The sequence below is a fragment of the Rhincodon typus genome, chromosome 15, assembly GCF_021869965.1.
Source record: "Rhincodon typus isolate 14 chromosome 15, sRhiTyp1.1, whole genome shotgun sequence".
Taxonomy (NCBI): Eukaryota; Metazoa; Chordata; class Chondrichthyes; order Orectolobiformes; family Rhincodontidae; genus Rhincodon; species Rhincodon typus.
Genome location: NC_063346.1, coordinates 29,904,144 through 29,925,934, shown reverse-complemented (window position 1 = coordinate 29,925,934; position 21,791 = coordinate 29,904,144). Strand labels below are relative to the sequence as shown.

General features: G+C 38.0%; 1 protein-coding gene across 7 annotated transcripts in view; it reads left to right on the top strand.

Annotated features, from left to right (window-relative positions):
* Positions 1-21,791, top strand: part of tdrd12 (tudor domain containing 12) — a 124,002-nt gene that overhangs the window by 20,202 nt on the left and 82,009 nt on the right. For 5 of the 7 annotated variants that reach the window (XM_048605530.1, XM_048605533.1, XM_048605532.1 and 2 more), the window contains 7 exons: positions 427-512; positions 2,326-2,533; positions 3,704-3,884; positions 5,379-5,462; positions 7,489-7,555; positions 16,878-16,991; positions 19,672-19,857. In XM_048605530.1, coding sequence (XP_048461487.1) covers positions 427-512; positions 2,326-2,533; positions 3,704-3,884; positions 5,379-5,462; positions 7,489-7,555; positions 16,878-16,991; positions 19,672-19,857 — 926 coding nt within the window. The remainder of the gene's footprint in view (positions 1-426; positions 513-2,325; positions 2,534-3,703; positions 3,885-5,378; positions 5,463-7,488; positions 7,556-16,877; positions 16,992-19,671; positions 19,858-21,791) is intronic. The other 2 variants (XM_048605531.1, XM_048605534.1) reach the window with 2 other exon arrangements.

Here is a 21,791-nt window from a genome sequence, read left to right as displayed (position 1 = left end):
TAGTGACTCTCTAATTAAATTCACCACTAGAGTAACGAGAGAGCAGCCTATGGTACTCTCGAGCAGGCAACTTTCATTTCCAAAACTTTGATTGTGCGTGAACAGTCTTGAATGAATCGAACTAGTATTGTAACTGAGTATTCAGATTCAAGCTGGTGATTTGTATTTGCATTGTGTTTTAAGCAGTTAATATGGAATGTCCTTTTCACCAGATATCCATAGCTTTGTCCACAAAACAAGATTTTTTTTTTAACTTTTGAATCTATGATAGTCAGCATCTTACTAAGAAGCCCAAAGGCCCTGAGTGTGGTAGTAAATGTAGTTTTAAAGCTTTTGGTTTTACAACTGTGATGCAATGTACAGTGTAAATAGTTTAAAATATGATTGTTGCCTTACATGTGGGAATTTATTTATTGTCTATAACAGAATCTGAAGTAGCTGAAGCAAAATTACAAGGTGTGACTGGGGATACCTTTGCAGTTCAATTATACCTCTCTCTGAATGATGAAAAGGTAACTTTTTTTAATGCAAATGGTTTTGCATTTTGAAAAAAAGACCAGTTTATTACCTCTGTTTTAATCATTAGAATATTTTTGTTTGGTTTCTTTTGTTGAATTGATGCAATGAGATTGCTCTTGTGATTATAATCCTGTCTGTTTATATCTGGTCTGTTGATATCAATATAATTTACTCGCTATGTGCAGGGTACATTGTAAGTGAGAAACTCAACAGGTATGCCAGTCCAAAGACTGTGTAAAATGGGGACCATGCTCTTGAAAACATGATGATTGCGATTCTGCATATGGCAGTCAGTGGGATAGGGACAAGAAAATTCATTTATCTTCTCTTAAAAGGAGCAGGGGCTTCAAAAGGGATTGTAGGAGTTTGAATGATCCAAAGAGAAAACTGCAGATGTCATTGATGTTGCATATTTCAGTCTGGAACAGTCACCAAGAATTATGAAGTTTTTAATTGGGAAACTCAATTTTTAAAAAGAAGCAAACAGCTCCGGCAAAAGGGATTTTGTGCTTTTACCCTTCAAACAGGTTGCCATTCTTTAAATGTTTTAAGCAGCACCTTTTGTCATTGGCACCTATTGAGGTGGTGAATTGTTGATGCTGACAGAGTGAGCTATCCAGAGTGAGTATCCGGACTGTTTAAATGTTAAGAGTTACATCTCAACTGACGAGGCTAATCCAACATAGTGTTTGTACACTGTTTTATTTCATCAGTGACTATAGGATGTTTTAGATTTGGTTTTAAATATGCTAGAATTTACATAAATAGACTTAAAATAGATACTTTCACTCTTGGAATCCATTGGGATTAGGAAAGGGAAAGTTACAAAATCCATACAATTTGGGTGAAACATTTCACAGAATTGGAAAACCTATTATTTCTGGACAACCTCGGCTATTGACCTGAAAAGCCAAGTGTAAGGGTCCTAAACTAATTAAATGATGCTGCCTCAATTAGGATTTAATGACTGCAGCTTAAAACTGCCCATAGTTTGGTAGGTGACATGAGGGTGAATGTTGATGAGTCTGTCTGGTATATTGTGAAAACAAATCATTCTGGAATTAGGCTTGCAGTTAACCAATCGTAAATGCACTGATGCTTATTTTCTCAAAATAAATGTCAGATAGTTAAACACTGGAGTTCAATTTAATTTTTTATATTTTTATATTAAGCAGTACATAATTTCACAACAGCATGCAAACTATATTCCTTAAGAGTGCTGGCTTCACCACAACTCCCTGAATTTATTTCTTAAAAAAATTTTATTGATATAACTTAAAATATGATATTAGATTTACTTTTGAGAACAGAGAGATAGTTGAGGCAATGTTGCCACGTGGCATTATTCGTGGAAATGGAGTTAGAAATCAAGATTGAGGTAGTCCAGTTCTACTAGAGGGTAACAAATGCATCATGATAATTGGTGTTGATTGGAAAATACTAATGAGAGAGTTGGGATTCAAGGACATTTTCAAGATGCCAAATTGTAACTAGTGAAGTGTCACAGGGGTTAATGCTAGTGCCACAATTATTTACAACATATATCAATGATTTAGATGAGGAAAGTGAATGTATTATTGCCAGGTTTGTGGATGACATAAAAATAGATGGGAAGGCAAGCATTGTGTGTGGCAGAGTCTGCAGAGGGATATAAACAGGTGAGCGAGTGGGCAAAAACTTGGCAGATGAAATATAATGTGTAAAATGTGATGTTAGGCACTTTGGCAGGAAGAATCGAGGTGCTCAATATTATTTAAATGGAGACTTAAGTCTTTTTGGATAAGCTGTTAATCTTTCTTTTTATAGGTGTGTCTGAATGATGATTTGGTAGCAAAATTCTTTGCGTGTTACGTTTCACCGAAAGACATGGTGAAAAGTCCGAATTCTGCATCAGCAATCTCTTCAGCACTATACCAAAAGAAGGAAGTGCCAGCTAAGAAGAATGTAGGCCATGCAGCATTAGCTCTTTGGTCTGAGACAGTGCAAGGAAGTGCTCTTACAGTATTAAAGCAAGGTAAGATATGGCTGTTGACTAGTCTGTTACATTGTTGATTTACAAACCTTCTGTCTTCATTCTAAAAGTTTGAAATTATTTTCATATTTAATTAGTATAAGGCATTTGTAAATGCAGTTTTTCTCAAAGTCTTGCATCTGTTTTAAGACTATATACTACTTGGTTACACGCCTTCACTTATGATCAAATTTCCTTCACTGATTACTTTTGTATTTAAATTTGACCTGTTAATGTGAACCACTTCCAATTCATACCACTGAGTTTAAAAACAAAAGTTCCCCATATTTTCTCCCCACCTCTCACTGTATCACTTGTCCAAAACCTCAACTTTTTGTTCTTAAACCATCTGCTGATGAGATGTCCTATTCTTTCTCCGTATTCTCTGAATCTGTCAGAATTGAGTATACTTCTGATCATATCTCCCCTCATTTTCCTTTATTCCAAGAAGAATAACTTCAGCCTCTCCAGTGTAACCTTATGGTTAAAAACCCCCTTCATCTGTGGAACCATTCTGGTAAGTCGCCTCTGGACACACATCCTTCTTAAAATGTGGTGACCAGAATTGGATGCAATACTCTATAATTGTAGCCTAAGCAAAGGTCTGGTTAGATCTAGAAAGATTCAACTTAAGTCCTTTTTGTCTCAGTATCTTTATTAAAGAAGCCCAAAATCTCAAATGCCTTATTCATTTACACTTTCAAATTGTATGCACATTAACCTTTGGATCCCTCCATCTCTGTACACTTTCTTGGAATTGTGCCATTAAGTCTGTATTGCTCTGCTTATCCCTTCTGCCTCACACTTTTCTGTATCAACTATTTTCTGCCACATGTCAGCCCTTTGTTCTATCTATGTCTTTTTGCAATTGATTTCCTATCATTCTCACTTCTGCCAACTTTGAGTTGTGGCTTTGACAAATTTTGGAATTTTAGCCTGTATTCCAATACCTATGTCCCCACACCCTCCTAATATTTGAATATGCCTTCATAATATGAATGCAGGGGAATTGTTCCTGGTGTTCTGGTCAATATTTCTTGCTAATAAAGTGCTTATAATCTTGTGATTGAGGACACTAAGTAATTGCAAGTCTTTATTTTTGGTTTTGGGGTTCTGTGTTCTGTTTACTTATTGTTACTTAGCTATATTCGAACTTCTGACCTGTCTCTATAGGTCCTGCTGACCAAGAGCCAGTTGCTCAATGTCTACAATCCCAAGAAAGCATATCCAGTAAAAGTATGAGCAAACAATACAGTGAGACAGCTGTATCGTTGTCCAATAGAAAATCAACTGAGTCACTCGCAACCTTTTCTCTTTGTTCTTTGGAAAAAGAATTAAATTGCAAGAGAGCAAGGTATGTATATGTTTCATTCAATTCAGCTTTCTTGCTGTGAAGGATAATTATTTAACAGCTATGAGCCTGTTGGAAATGTGTTTTGTTCATCCAGTTCTGTTAAAACGGAAGAAAAAGGACAGGGATAATATCTGTTTCTGAGCTTTATTATATAGTTGTACTTCACATTTGAAAATAGTGTAAAACGTTGATAAATTAACATCAGTATGAAGTAATGGAAATTGATTTGCATGCTTTTTTAAAAAGTTATTGCTATTGCACATCTGTTCAGAATGAGTTAAATGGTATGTTTTCAGCTACTAGAAACGTTGATGGCACCTAACTCTGTCTATATGTCACTTCGCTCGAACCCTTTTGATTATATTCAGCATGAGTGAAACTTTTGCAACTGAAATTTAGATATATGAAAATCATTTACACACAATCTGTTCAGGTTGTATCTTACTATATGTTAATCATGACTGATGTTATTACCGGCCAACGTTGGTCCCGGACTGAAACCTGGCTTGATAGATTGTCAATGCCAAAACAAAATGAGATACAAAGTGGTCCTTGCCTGAAACATAAACACGCAATGCTGTAGATTATGCTTTAAAAATAAAACAGAAGTTTATTAAGATAAGCAATGAAGATAAAAAGAATAAACCAAACTATACACTTAGTGCATAAATTCAAACGGGGCGGCACGGTGGATCAGTGGTTAGCACTGCTGCCTCGCAGCGCCAGCAACCTGGGTTCGATTCCACCCTCGGGCGACTGTCTGTGTGGAGTTTGCACATTCTTCCTGTGTCTGTGTGGGTTTCCTCCCACAGTCCAGAGATGTGCAGCTTAGGTATATTGTCCATGCTAAATTGCCCATATTGTTCAGGGATGTGTAGATTAGGTCGGTTACAGGGGAATGGGTCTGGGTGGGATGGCCTGAGGTTCGGTGTGGACTTGTTGGGCCGAAGGGCCTGTTTCCACACTGTAGGGATTCTATGATTCTGAAAGATTTTTAAACATGTAGTAAAAGTATGTTTCTATTAGTTCCACAACACTCCTTCATAAATTGAAAAGGGAAAAAACAGCTTTTGTATTGTACCCAAAACACCCCTGCTACAGCACCCGATACACTTACCTTGCATAGTACCTAACACCACTTAACTGTTGACTCATATAGACTGACCATTACAGCTTTGTTCTGTCATGTTTCCCCTTAAACATATTCCAAAGTATCTCTCTCTTCTTCATTTAAAGTTCCGTCTTTTAATGTATACATACTCTGTAAGGTTCCCCCAAAATGGATTGATTCAAAAAATTTAATCATGTTTTCAATCCAATGCTGACCTGCCTAATGTACCATGCTCCTTGTCATCTTGATGTTATTTAATGTCGTCTTCAACATCCATTTATCTCCATTTCTACTTGTCAGGGTATGAATTTAGGTGAATCTCCTGCCATGTCTTGTTTACCGGTCCTCTGATGAGAATTAAAATGATTTTTTTTTAAACTTAGGTTTTACCTTCATGATGAAATGGGGATGGACAGGGAGTCCTCCCCAGTGATGCAGGAATGTGATGAAATACCAGCTGCTAGAAGTTATGTATTTATTCCATTTATTAACAATTAAATAAATATTTGCACACTAAAATGCCATTTTCCAGGATTAGTACTTGGTAAAATCCCAATTATATTATTCTATAGAATTTTATACTTATTTGTACTATAAGTGGAATAGAATTCTATTCTATGAGAGTAAAGTTTTCCTTCATTTGAAATTTGTTATCTGCTTCTAGAATTACCAAGGAAGTTTTTCCATGGAACAACTGAGTCATGAACAATTCTTAATCTGATCCTTGTACTACTTTGAACAGACTGAAAACATATAAAAGCTGCTTTAATTGGTTTCAGTGCAGTGAGTTTAGGATGAATAAAATTGGCTGGGTTTTTTGCTTCTGTAAGCTATACAGCATATCGTGTTGATCATGTGCATGTGTTGGTTGAGAGAATCAGTTCTACTATGCTGTGTTTAAGTAGCCTGGCAACACTTCTGTCAGAACATATGAATGATAACCATGTAGGTAAAGTAAGGCAGGTTCCAACATGTGTGAGATGCAAACTTGACAGGGAATCCATGTTCTTGGAAAACAAACAATACATTTTGAGAAAGAAAGGGCAAAATGCCTTTTTTCACAAGCAAGCATTGCTCCACAGAAAATAATAGAAATTCTAAAATATTGAGTGTGTGGCTGCCTTCATCTCATTAGATAGTCCTGTGACCTGACCTATTTTGGGCTAAGCATTGCCTGTGTGGCTCAAACCTCTGTCTGGTGTGGCCATCTCTATTCCAACTTTGCTGCAGTCACAGACAGAGGGCTGAGAAGGGGCACTGTTTGCTGACCTCCTGAAATTTGCTTACATAATTTCAACTTCTTAATTTCTCATTCATGACTAATTGCTTTGAATCTTTGTGACAGTCTTTGTCCCTTAATAGTTTATTCCAGACAGAGTTATTGCTGCTGCTTTCTAAGTATAAGTTTATCTTTCATTGATTTATTTGATCCATGAACAGTTATTAATGTTTGGAAGTCTATAATATCCAGTCTGTTCTCTTGTCTGTCATATGTTGGCATGTCTCACTACTGTAGACCTGGGAACAAAAGTGCTGGAAAAATTCAGGTCAGGCAGTATCTGTGGAGAAAACCGTTAATATTTCAGATTATTGACCTTTATTCAGAACTCTCAACTGTTGGAATGTGCTGAGGATTTAGACTTTGATGTTACAGGGCCACATTGTCGGTGCTGATAGCTGGAGGTATGGCAACGTCCTGGCTCATCTGGTTTTCTAGATACCAATAGAGTCAAACCAAACTCGTTACAGACATGAGGAATTTTCTTCATTTGCTGCTGAAGGTGTTCTTTGGTATGGAATGTGACAGCATCAGTGCAGTGAAAATCTCTGGTGCGGACTTGGCACACTTCAGTTTTGAAGCTCAGACATGTAAGATTTTGACAGCTTCCCGTTAGTTCTGGTGTCTAACCTCTGGAGATGACCTGAAGTACTCGGGTGATAAAAATGCCAGGTCCATGCCAGATCATAATGTTATTTAATTCGACTGCTGATTCCAAAGGGTTCCAATGTTACTCCATTACTGCCAACCCTACTCCTCATCTCATTGTGGAAAGTGAAGATCATATTGAGCAGCTTTGGTGCGTAGCCAGTTTTCTCCAGTAGCTTGAATACAGTGCATCTGTTCATGTGTTCAAATGCCATGTTGAGATTGAAGCGATTTAGAGTGATCTTCTTTGTTAATGGCATTTTTTTTTGTAGCTGCAAAACTGAGAAGATAATGTTAATTGTATATTCATGCAAATGGATAACTGTGCTGAAGATTAAATACATTTCTTGCATTTTTGCTATCTAAAGATGAATGGGGGGTTGGCATAAAATTTTATGTTTTATATATACACACATATTTGTTTATATTTTTATAAATGTATATATGTGTGTGTGTGTGTATATTTTATATTTATATTTTTTTAATATTATAAAAATATGTATAAAGTATGGATCATTGCTAAGTTAAGTGTATCCATTGTAATCATTTGTACAATTACTTTCCAGACTCCTACAGTTTCTAAATCCAGATCCATTGAACGCAAAAAGTGAACTTGAATTTAATTTACAACAGGTAATTTTTAATAAATTATTCACAAGCTTATTCAAACAATTTATTGAGGTGATTGGTCAGTACAGTGGTTTGTTTCATGTACCATTTTCATTATCAATTTTTTTATTATTCAAGAAGAATGATTTTTAATTGTGGAAAGTTTATGATCCACAGCTGTGTACTGAAAAGTAGTTATTATTTCATGTAGAAACTTGTGACCTTTCTCCCCTGCCCCTCTTTTTGTCATTTCAGGATGTTACCTGTGAAATAGAGTGTAGTTCTTGCCATTTATTTTAGGCCATGAAACGTTTGTTTAAAACATAGGTATGTGTTCGTATTCTCTCACTTAATTCATGCTTATTTGATATTATGTAATTACAAGGGATGTACAAAATTTATTTCAAATTCTAATAAATCGGGCCTTTTTTTAGCAGACAGAAATAACTTGTATACACTGCTTGTTTCAACTCAACAAGATTTGATGACAGCCAGTTTCTGATTTAATTTTCTCAGGACAATTCCCTGACCAATCAGAGACAATCTGTCTTGTTTAAAATTTTAAATCAAGCTTTCCACTTAACCATCAGTCATTGTTAACTGGTACATCCTCAATAGCAGCACCTCTACCAGTTCCTTTCATACAGGGTAATTGTTGTTTTTCCTTTTACTTTTGGTAATTCTTGTGAACTGTCCTGATGAGTGCAAAATGAAAAGCTTCAACAAAATGTGTAATTTTTTTCAGCAACACTCAAAATATCTTTGCTTTCTTCTCTCTGTTAAAACCGTAGAACTATTTGATCTTTCCTTTTACACCATGCAAGTTGAAGTAACCGTTTCTTTGTAATTGGATATCCAATGGTATACTTACTTTCAGCTGGTTTTCCATTTAGCACCGTGTAGCGATTGAAAAGATCTGAAGAGGAGTTACATTCATTCCAGTATTTAGCCAAGTTCTAGGAGCTGCAGTGCTGGCTTTGACCTGTTCAGCCTGCACTGCCAAGCACCTTTTGCCTATCTCGATCAATGTTCTGCTTTGGAGAAATCAGGTTTTTTGATCAAGCTGCCATTTAGTTCAGTGAGGTGCTGTCCTCCTGATAGCTTGACAGTTGAGGCAGTCAGTGAGCAGACTGATTAATGTAGGCAATTTCCTTTCAGATAAAGGAAGCCCAACAGCTATAAATGGAGGTGTGGGCACTTTTCCCACCATCTAACAAATGTGCTGCAGATTAAAAATTAACCTTGTATCATAATAATGCCAGAAATGAGAAGTATTGTTGGTAGAAGAAATATTTCGTACAGTAGTCACTGAGACAAATCCCATGGGATCTGCCTACAAATTACTGCTCAGTGAAGTTTTGTGATAGCTAAGGGGCCTCATAAATGCTTCTCCATAACCTAATACGCCTACAAGGTCAAAAGCAATTGATTCAAATGCCAGAGGAAAACACAGTACATCAATAAGCAAGCGAAAGGTATTTTTTCATGCCTTACAATGGCCTGGTAGCATCTGTAGAGAGAAACAGAATCAAGAATCAGAGACATCGAAGGCTGAATGAAAACACCATCTTCGAAGAAGAACGTAAGAAATGTTTGCAGAACAGCCAGCAGCAAGATCAAAGCCAGTGTACAAGAAGTGAGTATTACAGATGGCATCACACGAAAGAAAAGAAAGCATGTTTGGCACGGGAAAGCGGTGCTTTAACAGCAAGAAACTGAATTGTATATGCAAGTGTTAGCTAAAACTAAGTAAAGCAAGCCGATAAATTGGAGGCCACTGGAGAGATGTTGACCAATGATTCTGATCACTTTGCACCAGATAACTCTACATCAAACAACAGGTTGGCATTATCAAGTCTAAAGATAATAAATGCATTGTGCCTTTTAGAATGATGACTGCAGATCAAGAGCATCAAATGAAAGTGGAATAGTGGCCAGACACCAGTATTCATGCAACAATCACAGGCTTTGCAGATCTGTACAAAATGTCCCAAAAATGAAACCCTCAAAGATAATGATCAATGTTCATTTCAATAGATTAAATGAAGCTGAGAGCCCAATGCAGTGGGAAGAAAGAGCGTCTGAGTTGAATGCTTTGACCTGCTGAGAACTGCCAAGGATACACTGGAGACAGTGAATCTTTGGCCCTGCCTAACATTTGCTGGAAGATCTAACCACCATTGAAGGAGTATGCCAAGAATGCAGGTTTAGTAGACTTGTGGATGTTCTCGCTAAGATTGCTGTTATTCCACACACTCCTCTTCAGCCATAAGGCTGCAACTTTTGCAATGTCTCCATTGACTTTTAGCAGTGGTCGGTTGGCTGGACAGCTGGCGAGTGACACCAACAGCATGGGTTAAATTTCTGTACCAGCTGACCTTGCCATAAAGATTCTCCTTCTCAAACTCTCCCGTTGCCTGAGGTGTGGTGATCCTCTGGTTAAACCACCACCGACTGTCTTGCTGGATTGAGAGCACGGCCGCTTTCCTGTTTTTGCACCTTGTGATCAATTGCTGCCGACTGTGAAGCTTTATATATGTGACCCTATCAAAAACTTTCAGGGACTGATTGTCATTGCTGATACATGGCAATATAAACAATACTTTAGTGCGTAATGTTTCATATTGATGGCTGAGCCAAACTCTTACAAATGTGTGTGAGCCTGTTCACTTGTCACTGAAATTGATCGTTTGTGTGGGTTGCTAGTACAGTATAGTCAGTGCAGAGCAACTTTCTTAGGATTTGATGTACCTTAGATTTGAGTAATAGGCAAATAGAGTTAAACCATTTTCCATCAGTTCCAGCATAAGAGTAGATACCCACTGTGGATGACTTTAAGCCATATGACAGCAACACCGTGAAGAATATGTCACAGAATATTACTCGCAGTATACACCGTTTGGCTCCATGGTGCATCTGAGTTCCAACGTTGCCTTGTCTCTGTGACCTTGCCTGCCATGGCAATAGGCAATCATGTTGAGCCAGTTTAGGGGTGCCAATTTTCTGCAGTTTGAACAGACTGTTTCTAATCACATAATCAAGTGCTTGGGTGAGATCAATGAAGGCAATGGGACGAACCTAGACAACATACGGGAATCCGAGATCAAGCTTGGGTAGATGTAGCAAATCAAGAGGTAGTTTCAAGACAAGAGAAAATCAGTAAAATCGGAAATGAATAATGGCAGAAAGGGACAGAGAGTACACGCAAGACTATACCAACAGTTAAGATCAGATGTTACAAATATTGCCAAAAGATAAAACTAAAGGCTGTGTATCTGAATGCAGACAGATAGCATTCATAACAAAGTCAACAAACTAATAGCACACACTGAAGTAAGTAAGTATGGTCTGATGGCCATTACAGAAAAATGGTTGCAGGATGACCAGGATTGGATCCAGAATATTAAGGGGTATATAATATTCAGAAAAATAGGAATCTAAGTAAAGAGGTTAGGATAAAGAATCAGTTGTTGGAGATGAGGATTGGTGCATGAATCAAGTCACTAGTCAGGGTGGTCTACAGACTCCCTAACAACAACATACAGTGTTGGGCAAAATATAGAAGAAGTAGTATTTTTGTGCTTGTGATAAAGGGGTAGCAATAATCATGGGTGATTTTAATGTCATGTGTACTAGAAAATGAAATTGACTGCCATTGACTGGATGAGGAGTTCCTAGACTGCTTCAGAGATTGTGTTTCTCCAAAAATTTTTTCTGGAACCAGCCAGAGAACAGTTAATATTAGACTTGGTATTATGTAATGTGACAAGATCAATTAATGACCCTTGGTGTAAAAACGTCCCTAGGTTGCAATCACCACAAACAATTGAATTTTACTGTCAGTTTGAAATGGAGAAGCATAGATCTAAGGCTAGTGTCTGAAGTGTAAATTCAACTAGTTGAAGTGAATTGGAATATTAGGCTAGGAGATAAATCAATAAAGAAGCAGTGCATACATTTCAAGGGATATTTCAGAATACTGAAAATAACTTGATTCTTACTAGAAAGAAAAATTCTGATAAGAGGACCCAGTATCAAACTTGAGGAAAAAGAACATAATTGCACAAAGATGAGTGTTGGGTCACATGATTGGACAAAATACCAAGAATATCAGAAAATGACAAAAAATGGATCAGGAGAAAGAAATTAGAGCTAGGAGAAGCTACTTTTTGAAAAAATTCATTCATGGGATGTGGGTGTTGCAGATTCAGTCGGCATTTATTGTCCATCCTCTGTTGCCTGTGAGAAGTTGGCGGTGAGCTGCTTTTTTGCACCACTGCATTTCATTTGCTGTAGTAGATCCACAGTGCATTTAGGGAGGGAATTTGAGGATATTGACACACAGATATTTCCACACAGGATGGTGAGTGGCTTGGAGGGGAACTTGCATGTGTTGGTGTTCACACAAAACTGTTTCCCTTATCCTTTGAAGGTGCTGCTGAAGGAGCCTTGGTGAATTTCTGCGGTGCAACTCATAGATGATACACGCTGTGTGACTGAGAATGGGTGGTGGAGGAATGTATGTTTGTGGATGTGGTGCCATTTAAGCAGGCTGCTTTGTCCTGGATGGTGTTAAGTTTTAAGTGCCGAGTATTCCATCACTGCTGATTTGCATTTAGTAAATGTTGGACAGGCTTTGGGTTATTCAGTTGATGAGTTACTCACTGCAGGATTCCTAGCCTGTGACCTGCTGTTCTAACCATGATATGTATTTGGCTAGTCCAGTTCAGTTTCTTGTCAGTGTTAACCCCCTGGATGTTGATAGTGAAAAATTTCGTGGATGGTTATACTATTGAATGTGAAGGGGTGATGATTAGATTTGGATAAATTTGGATGCTATCCAGGGTCTTGCAGTATTTGGGCATAAACTGCTGTAATACCTGAGGAGTTCCATATGGTGCTGAAAATTCTGTGATCATCAATAAACATTCCCACTCCTGATCTGTTGATGGAAGGAAGGTCATCAAAGCAGCTGAGGATGATTGGACCGAGGACACCACCCTGAGGAACTCTGCAGAGATGTGAATAATGAGAGTTTATAAACGAACAGAAAAGAAAATGAGTGCTGCTGTTCAGGAGAGTGAATATTAGAGGGAGTTCGTAGTGAATAATAAGGAAATGGTGAGTGAAATGATTAAATATTTTGCTTCTGACTTTAACATAGAGAATACAAGAAACACTTAAATAGTAGCTATAAATCGGGAGGTAAAAAGTAGAGTGACATTTGGCTGACTATCAGTTATTAAGGAAACAGTACTGGCAAACTGATGGAGCTGTCGGCTGATAAGTTCTTGAGCTCTGATGCTGCAGGGATGCTCATTTTGTACTTGACGGATCACTTCAATACCTGGAGAGCTCCTCCACTGAGTTTAATATTTAGCCCTAGTTTGACAGGCAAGCATTCTGTGGTGGCTAGTGCATCCTGCTTCAGTGTTCACACTAAAGTACAACTCGAGGTAATAGTCCGTGCATATTACTATCTGCTTATTGCAATCAGTGATATATAAGAATTAGGAGGAGGATTTGGCAATTCACTCATATTAAATATATGACTTTGGCTGACTTCATTTTGGCCTCAACTCCACTTTCCTGCTCCCTCTCCATAACCCTTCAGCCTATCGCTGACTTTAAAAATCTACCTTTTCCTTAAATTTATTCAATATATTGGCATCCATCACATCCTAAGATGATCTCCCCACTTTTCTTGTTAATTAAGGCTGATTTTTACTGCAGGACGTATTGCTTTTTTGATCCTCTAATACATGCTGCTAACATTCTTTTGGGCAAATCACAGTTAAGAATACCAAAAGACTACTCCCACCAGTATCATCTTCCCCTTGTTATTTCTTATCTCCACCCATATCATTTTTACCAGGATATTGCCTGGAATGGAGGGAAGGTCTTACGAGGAAAGGTTGAGAGAGCTAGGGCTTTTCTCTTTAGAACGACGAAGGATGAGAGGTGACTTGATAGAGGTGTACAGAATGATCAGAGGTGTAGATAGTGGACAGCCAGAGACTTTTTCCTAAGGTGGAGGTAGCTATTACAAGGGGGCATAGTTTAAAGTGAGTGAAGGTGGATATAGCGGAAACGTCAGAGGTAGGTGGTTCTTTACTCAGAGAATGGTCGGGGCGTGGAATGCATTGCCGGAGAGGGGCATTTAGGTGGCTATTAGTTAGGCATATGGATAATAGTATAAGGTAGGGGTGGAGGTTAGATAGACCTTAGGTTTAGGGTAAAAATTCGGCACAACATCGTGCTCTGAAGGGCCTGTAATGTGCTGTACTCTTCTATATTCTATAACTATTTTAAGTTTTTCCTGTCCAACTCCATTTCCTGCTTCATATTTATTCCATTTCATTCTATCAAACCTACCTCACCACCCTTTCTTTCCTGCCTTCCTTTCAAAAAGCGACGCCCAGCTTTGATCTCATCTATAACCATGTCTGTGTAATTGTACTTGTTAACCTTTTTGTGCCATTAATTCATGTATTTTGTTTCAAATTCTAAGGTGCATTCAGTAAAAAGGCAGACATTTAAGAAAGTAGTTCATGGCTCCCAGCAGTAATACATCCCAGTGAGGAAGACGGAGTCTAGGAAAGGGGACACGGTTAACCAATGAAGTTAGGAATGGTATCAAATTGGAAGAAATAAACTTAGGTTATTGCAAAGATGGGTGGTAATCCAGAGGATTTAGTTTTTTTTTAATGAATTTTTGCATTTTTAACCATTTTCTCTCATTTGATCCTATTTGATGCTTTGTAAAAAAAAAAAGTCCCTCTCTGAGTATCATTACCTAAATAGTGGTCCTGCAATGCCACATGCAGGTAGTTCTCCTATAACACGATAGTTGTGTTCTTGTGTGAACTCGCGCTATAGAAAATCACCGTAGAAAATCGCGTTATAGGGAAATCGCTATACCTGTACAGCAGTGAGTTTGTGTTACACAAACAGCATCCGCTATTTATCAATTGCGTTACAGCCAATTCGCGTTAATGAAGCACACGCTATAGCACAGCTACCTGTATCCTTTTGCATTGCAAGGCTACGTATGCCCCCTCCCACCCTGCCTCCACCACCACCACCATCAGAGCCCCCCATCCCTGATTCTTAACTGCTCTCTGAGATGGCCTGGCAAGGCACTGTGTTTCACGTACAGTTCAGGATGGGATACAAATTGCTGATCTTCCCAGCTATGCCCAACACCCTTATACAGGAAGATCACACACATGGAAAAGATACTTAATTACACCAGCAACCACCCCAACACCCATAAACAGAGCTGCATCAGGACATTATTAAAACGAGCCACAACACCTTGCAGCAAGCCAGAATTGCGCAAAGTAGAACAGGAGCACTTGGAGTTTTTAAAAGGAATTGATACCCAAAAAACACAATCCACCGTTACCTCCGCGACAGACCTCAACAAGAAGACAACATGGCCTGACGTACTAGTCACCCTGCGGTAAATCAGAGACATATCAAAGATGAACAAACAACTACTCAGACCCCTAGGTATCAGGATAGCCCACAAACCAACAACTACCCTGCAATAGTTGCTGACGAATGTAAAGGATTCCATACCCCTAACCAATAAAACTAATGTAGTATACAAAATACCATGCAAGGACTGTGAGAAACATTACATAGGTCAAACTGGAAGAAAACTGACAGTAAGGATACACGAACACCAACTAGCCACCAAGAGACATGACCAATTCTCACTGGTCTCACTACACGGACAAAGAAGGACACAAATTCGACTGGGACAACATATCCATAATAGCATAAGCCAAACACAGGTATGCCAGGGAATTCCTGGAGGCCTGGCATTCCAACCGGAACTCCATCAACAAACGCATTGAACTGGACCTGATATACAAACCACTGAAAAGCAGAACCAGAAGTGAATGCCAAACACCCCAGCAAACTGAGGCATATAAATAACAAGTGGGACAGAACACCAATGCTTCACCGGAGGCGCACTGACAATGTTACCTAGCAGGGTGACGAAACGTCTGTAATCAAACACGCTGGCTCGGCAATCAAGTCTACAACCTCAAAGATTGGTAAAACTTAGCTCATCACAGCGCATGGATATTACAGAACCAAGAAAGTGTATTAAAACAAAACAAAGATAAAATACTTAGATCAAGTAACACCAGTGGAAAGAAAAAAAGAGGAGAACAGAACTTCGAGGAGGACATTCCTGGACCGGAAAGGGAAGGGAATTAAACAGTAATCGTAAAGCAAGATATTTAACGGAAAATGCAGGACATACTCTTTAGGTCAGGTTGGGACTGTGGAAGGGAATCGGAAATTGACATTTCAAGTCTTTTCTAATGAAAGGTCACCAGATAAATAAGCATTCCCTATGACCTTTCATTAATAACTGTAATGAAGTATCCTTGATCTACCCATCCTTCAATCATTGCACTGATACTGAGGTTAAATTTCATGAATAGCATGTATACCTTGAACAGAACGACAAAAACTGGATAACATATAGGCTTACAGGGGTGTGTGTGTATGTGTATATATAAAATATAGAGAGAGAGAATTCATAAAATCTCCACAACAATTTAAATGATAAACTTGTGACTTGCTAACTCTACACACAGACGTATGACCAGGGAAGACTACTGCTTACTGAAGTTTGAAGTATGTGGTCAAATCTGTGACCTGACAGGCTTGGATAAACATGTAACTGATGGTATAGGGTTGGCACAGGGCTGCCATTAAAACTGGTGCCACAAATGGAAATCCAGGTAGGCCAGAGCATACTAACTCTGCTGCCATTGAGCTGTATTACATTACTGTACAAAAGCCAGTAAGAATCAGTAGAAAGAATCTTTTTCGCACTTGTAGAGGGTAATTTCTGCGAAAGTGTTGTAAATTAGTCTCAGTTGTATTTCATAGAAAAGATGCTTCAAATTGTTAGTGTATCATCCTGGTCAACATGTATAACTGTAGAATGTTGATGACTTATGAATGTTATCAGTGATGCATCATGGATTTCTTTATGATATAAACTCAGTTGTTCCTAGTGTCCGGTATTTATCTGAATTACATTCTTTAGTCTAGTATGTGATTTCTTGTGTTAACTAACTTTAGCTGAACTGTCACCTAGGTTGAATTACAAATTTTAAAATTTTAGCTCAACTGTTTATCTTTCTAAAAAAAACAAAAAAAAAGTTCAATATAAAAAGGTGAGTTTTGTGGCTCTCGGAACAGCACAGGCTGACAGTAGACCAAGCGTCAAATCAATTGCGTTGTCGAGCAGGTAAACTGGTAGTTGTCTTTCAGGAGTGTGGAAGGTTTTATTCTTTTGGTTATTCTTTTTTAGCCATCCTACAAAATGGCTTTTGACCCCTGGAACGGAGTCTTGGTGCATTCACTAATCAAACTGAGACCTTGTAGGAGCATGGAAATGTCACCTATTTCTCTGGATTTAAAGAAGGTATAGTTCTTTTATATCACTAATTGCCTGCACAGTTTTACAGAAGTTATCTTAAATTAAAGGTTGGAATAAATTCAAAACTTGGTTTACTTGTATAAGAAGGAACTCAACATAGGACCTCAACACAGGGCCCACAATGAACAAGCTCATTTCCTTTTCACGCTGCGGTAAAAGAATATATATCTTGCATCCTGCTTTTATTCCCTTTTGTTTTTGGAAATTTTTAGCCTGGCAAGTTGGCAACTGTTTTCTGCAAATGTACGATTATTTGAATTTTTCAGATTTAACAATTAATTTGGGTTATTTTCATGGCCGAACGTAAAACAGAACTATTGATTTTGTGGTATCAGATTGGATCACTGGATCACTGGCTTTTTGGTCCATCCCAATTTAAATCAAGGATTTGTGTCTGCATCAGCAATTTGTATTTATTTCAGAAACCATGACTTATTCCCAATGTTTACATGTAGAATAGGCTTGATCTGCTTAGTCCATAGGCTACAACAACTGTTGGCATTCTGTTTGGCTCAAGTTTCAGCTTCAAACAAATTTTTCCATCTGTTGCAAAATTGATTTATTTTGACCTTCTCAACATTGTTCACTTCTGCTTCTGTTTTCCCTTCACCACTACCTAAACTGTAACTACTTTTTGTCATGGCTAGACATCCATCCTTCACAAAACCTGGCACAGACATGATGAACTGAATGGCCTCTTTCTGTGTCTCAACTTTTGTTGTAGAAATTTTTATTTCTGCTTAACTAATAATGAGACTAGACTGCAGCTCCCGTTCAAAGCAGTTTATTTTCTTACTTGCTACCAAGGAGAGTGAGTGTCGATCTCCACTGGCACCCGACTCTCTCAATACAGAGTATAACAATCTCCTTTATACCATTAACTTCAGAGCAGGGTGTTCCCGTGATGTCTTGTGTTTGATTCATTCATTGTAAGTTTAAAGAAAACAGACGCTGCTTGAGATAACAGGAATACTGTCTTACAGATGCCTTAATAATTATTACTTCAAATGACCTTCGGCATGCAGCTAGCATAGGGAGTGATTTACAGTGTAATTGAAAGTCTAGCTTATCAGTAACTAGGCTCTACAGGGATACAAAGAACATATCTACTTCAGCCTAAAACCTTGGTATGGTGACAATACGTCAAAAGATCCTTCTCCAACTCTAGCTAAGATAACATACACATAGTGATAGCACAGTCTGAGCAACTACCTCCTGACTTCTGCTAAGCTTGTTAAAATCCCACATGCTAAACTAATTAAAATTCTTTCTCTAAGTCATCAGTTTCTCCCATGGCTGCCTTTTCTGTCCTGGCCTAAATTCCCATCTCCCCTTGCGATGTAAAATTTTTCTTCCACAACTTTTCTATGGCTTTGTTTCAGTTGTTCAGAGTCTGCATTCTGTCCTGTGTTAAACCCTGCTCAATTATCACCTTGCGTGTTTACCAACCTTTTTCGGTTACTCGTTTTCCCCGCTTTTAAAGTTCTCCTCTCGATTATCCCTCCATTTCATTCAGCAGTATCTCAGTAAACTTTTCTACAGGTGACTTTTTCTGATTCTCTGACTCTGGTCTTCTGTGTATTCCTAGTTTGCACTGCTTTTTTTTTGGAAGAATTGTAAACGTATTTTTTATGACCTCCTCCACATCTGCTCCCCATCTCTGTCACTGTCACTACCTTCTGAAAATGTGTGCCTTTTTAACCTGGTTTGTTATATCACCAACAAAGTTTCTGTCTTTATTTCTTTGCACTCCCTTGAAGTGACTTGAGATGTTTCTTTTTTTAAATAGGACTGTATAATTGTTTTCCTTCATTGCCTTGGTTATACAATGACTCAACAGAAATGTATTTATGCACTCCATTATGGACATATTGAATTTCTTGCAGTTTGATGATTTTCAAAAATATTTGCCTTGAGCAGAAGGAATTTAATGATCAAAAACATTCAATTGTTGTTAAAACTAAATGAGAGAACTTCATATCTTGTATGATTTTTAAAGAAACTAACTTTTTATATTTTATACAGTAAAGTCTTTGTTATCCAGATCCCAAGCGTTTGACATTCTCATACATTTGGCACTGAAAATTCAAAAGGGGAATTTCAGATGCTTGGAATCTGGATAATGTTAGTTAATGGAATGGAATAATAGGCTAGATGCTTTAGTAAAGCTAGTTCATGACTTTTGTTATCGATAAAGGCAGAAACAGCCATGTATACCATGTAGTCCTGGCCACTCATATATTTTTTTAAAACGCACATTGATCTTGTGGCAGTGACCAGTTGAGTTCTCCCAGGCACCACCGGTATTGCATATACAACCGACTCATTCAGCTAAGTGGCATCCCATTCCCAATGTGTGTCAAAAAACAGAGATATCTTTTACGTTTTAAACAAAAGTTACTGAACAATGTATTTCTTGCGCTTGATCTGAACTGCCCTTCTTCCCTTTGTGCTGTCCACATCAGTTAACTAAAATAAATGTGTGCCACCCTACTGCTTTCTACCATGTACTTGTTAGAAAATGGCTTGGCTGTGGTGAGTGAGATTATGTAGCTGCAGGGTGAATTCACAGGTTATTTGCAGTATTACTGATGTTATTTAGGCTAAAATGTCAAATCATGGCATATAGCTTTTTTACACATTTATCTGGTCTGTTTTCTCTTAGGAACTGTGGAAGAAAAAAATTGTTAGTCCAAATGTTGTGCAAGCTTACTGTTGGCCTGCTATAGGCCGTGGTTGTGACTTGATTGCAATATCGCAGAAAGGAGATGATCCTCTTCTCTACCTCCCTCCATTGTTGACATTTTTACAATTACCATCCGTGTATAGCTATCAGCCCAGGCGAAATTTGGTAAGGACCTTGGTGAATTGTGTTTAGTCATCTCTTTACTGTTAGTGCTTCCAATCCATTTGGCATCATGTCCAGAAACACTGATTAAATTTTAAGTATATTGATAAATCAATAATACCCCTGTGTTAAAACTTGAAATCAAATACTGATTTTTTTCCAGAAGTTAAACTAGGCGATGTTTAGCAGGGATTAATAAGCAATCTCACTTTTGCTGCATTCTCTAATACTCCTTTTCTCGTAGCTGAAAATTTTCTGTTTTGTGTTAATCCATTTCTGGATTTTTAAAACATTTGTATACATTTGGCTTTAGTGGCTGCATGTAACCTACCTTATGCAAGATGAACATCTGTCATCTTTCTAACTTTTCTGCCAACACAGTTTATGTTGATTCAGTGCAGTCTTGACTTCCCTTTTATAAATGAAGTATCACATAGAAACAGTGTTTCGGGTTGGCTGTATGGCCCTGTGTACCTGTTCCACCGATTGAATAAAATTAAGGCTGATCTCCTACCTTAGCTCACTTCCCTGCTTTGCCCCCATATCCTTCTGATCCCTGAGAAATCAAAAAGCTGTTGACTTCATTTTTAAGTATGCTCAATGACTGAGCATCCACAGCTGTCTGGAGAATAGAATTTCAAGGTTTCCCAACCCAGTGAGTAGTCCTAAATGTCTGACCCCTTTAACCTGAAGCTATGACAGTTTCAGACTATCCAGCCTGTCAATCCTGTTCCAGTTTCAAAAGAATTTGCACGTTTCTGTGAGATGACTCCAGAGATTACAGGCACATTTTACTCATTTTGTCCCAGGAATAAATCTAGTAAACCTTTGTTGCACCACTTCCAAGAGAGATATATCCTTTTTTGGTTAAGGAAACCACAGCTATACACCAGGTATGCTCTCGCCATTGCCCTGTATAATTGTAGCCATATTTCCTAACTGTTGTAATTCCTATGCAATAAATACTAACATATCTTATTGCTATACCTGCATGTTAACTTTATCCAATTCTTTTGAATCTCAATATTTAATAATCTCACCTCCTAAAAATAAAGATCTGTTTTCCTAATCCAACCAAGGTGGATATTTTCTCATTTTTCTCACATTCTGTTCCATCAGCATTTTCTTGCCAAATCACCAGAGTTATCCATATTTCTCTTCAGCCTTCTTGTGTCCTTCTCACAGATAACTTTGCCATTTAGCTTTGTTTCATCAGTACTTTATATGGACTTTACTTAGTCACCTCCTTTTTAGACAGTAATATAAATTATAAATAGCTGAGCCCACTCCAATTTTTTTCTTTAATCATTCACGGGCTGAGGATGTCACTGGCAAGGCAGCATTTATTGCTAATCCTTAATTGCCAAGAGGGCAGTTCAGAGCCAACTACATTGCTGTGGGTCTGGAGTTACATGTAGGCCAGACCAGGTAAGGATGGCAGTTTCCTTCCCTAAAGGACGTTAGTGAGCCAGATGGGTTTTTTTTCTCTGACAATCGACAATGGATTCTTAATTCCAGATATTTATTGAATTCACATTCCACCATCTGCCGTGGCGGGATTGGAACCTGGGTATCTGGATTAACGGTCCAGCGATAATACCACTAGGCCATTGCCTCCCCATTACTCCAATTGGAACCAGCTAACCTGAAAATTACTTTGATTTCTGTCCATTATCTAGTCTTCAATACGTGCTAATCTATTACCTCCAAGCTGTGAACCTAAATCTTGTATCAAAGCCTATCATTGACATTTTATCAAAGGCGTCTGAAAAATCCAAAAATATCATGTCATTGTTCCTCGTTGCCAAGAGGTTTATTTAAAACACAAAAGAAGCCTCATTTATTTTGCTTTTAAAAAAAACTCTATTGATATCAATAATCAGTTGATAGTCAAGTTTTCAAATTATGATGGTAGGAATTTTCCAATAACTGAAAGG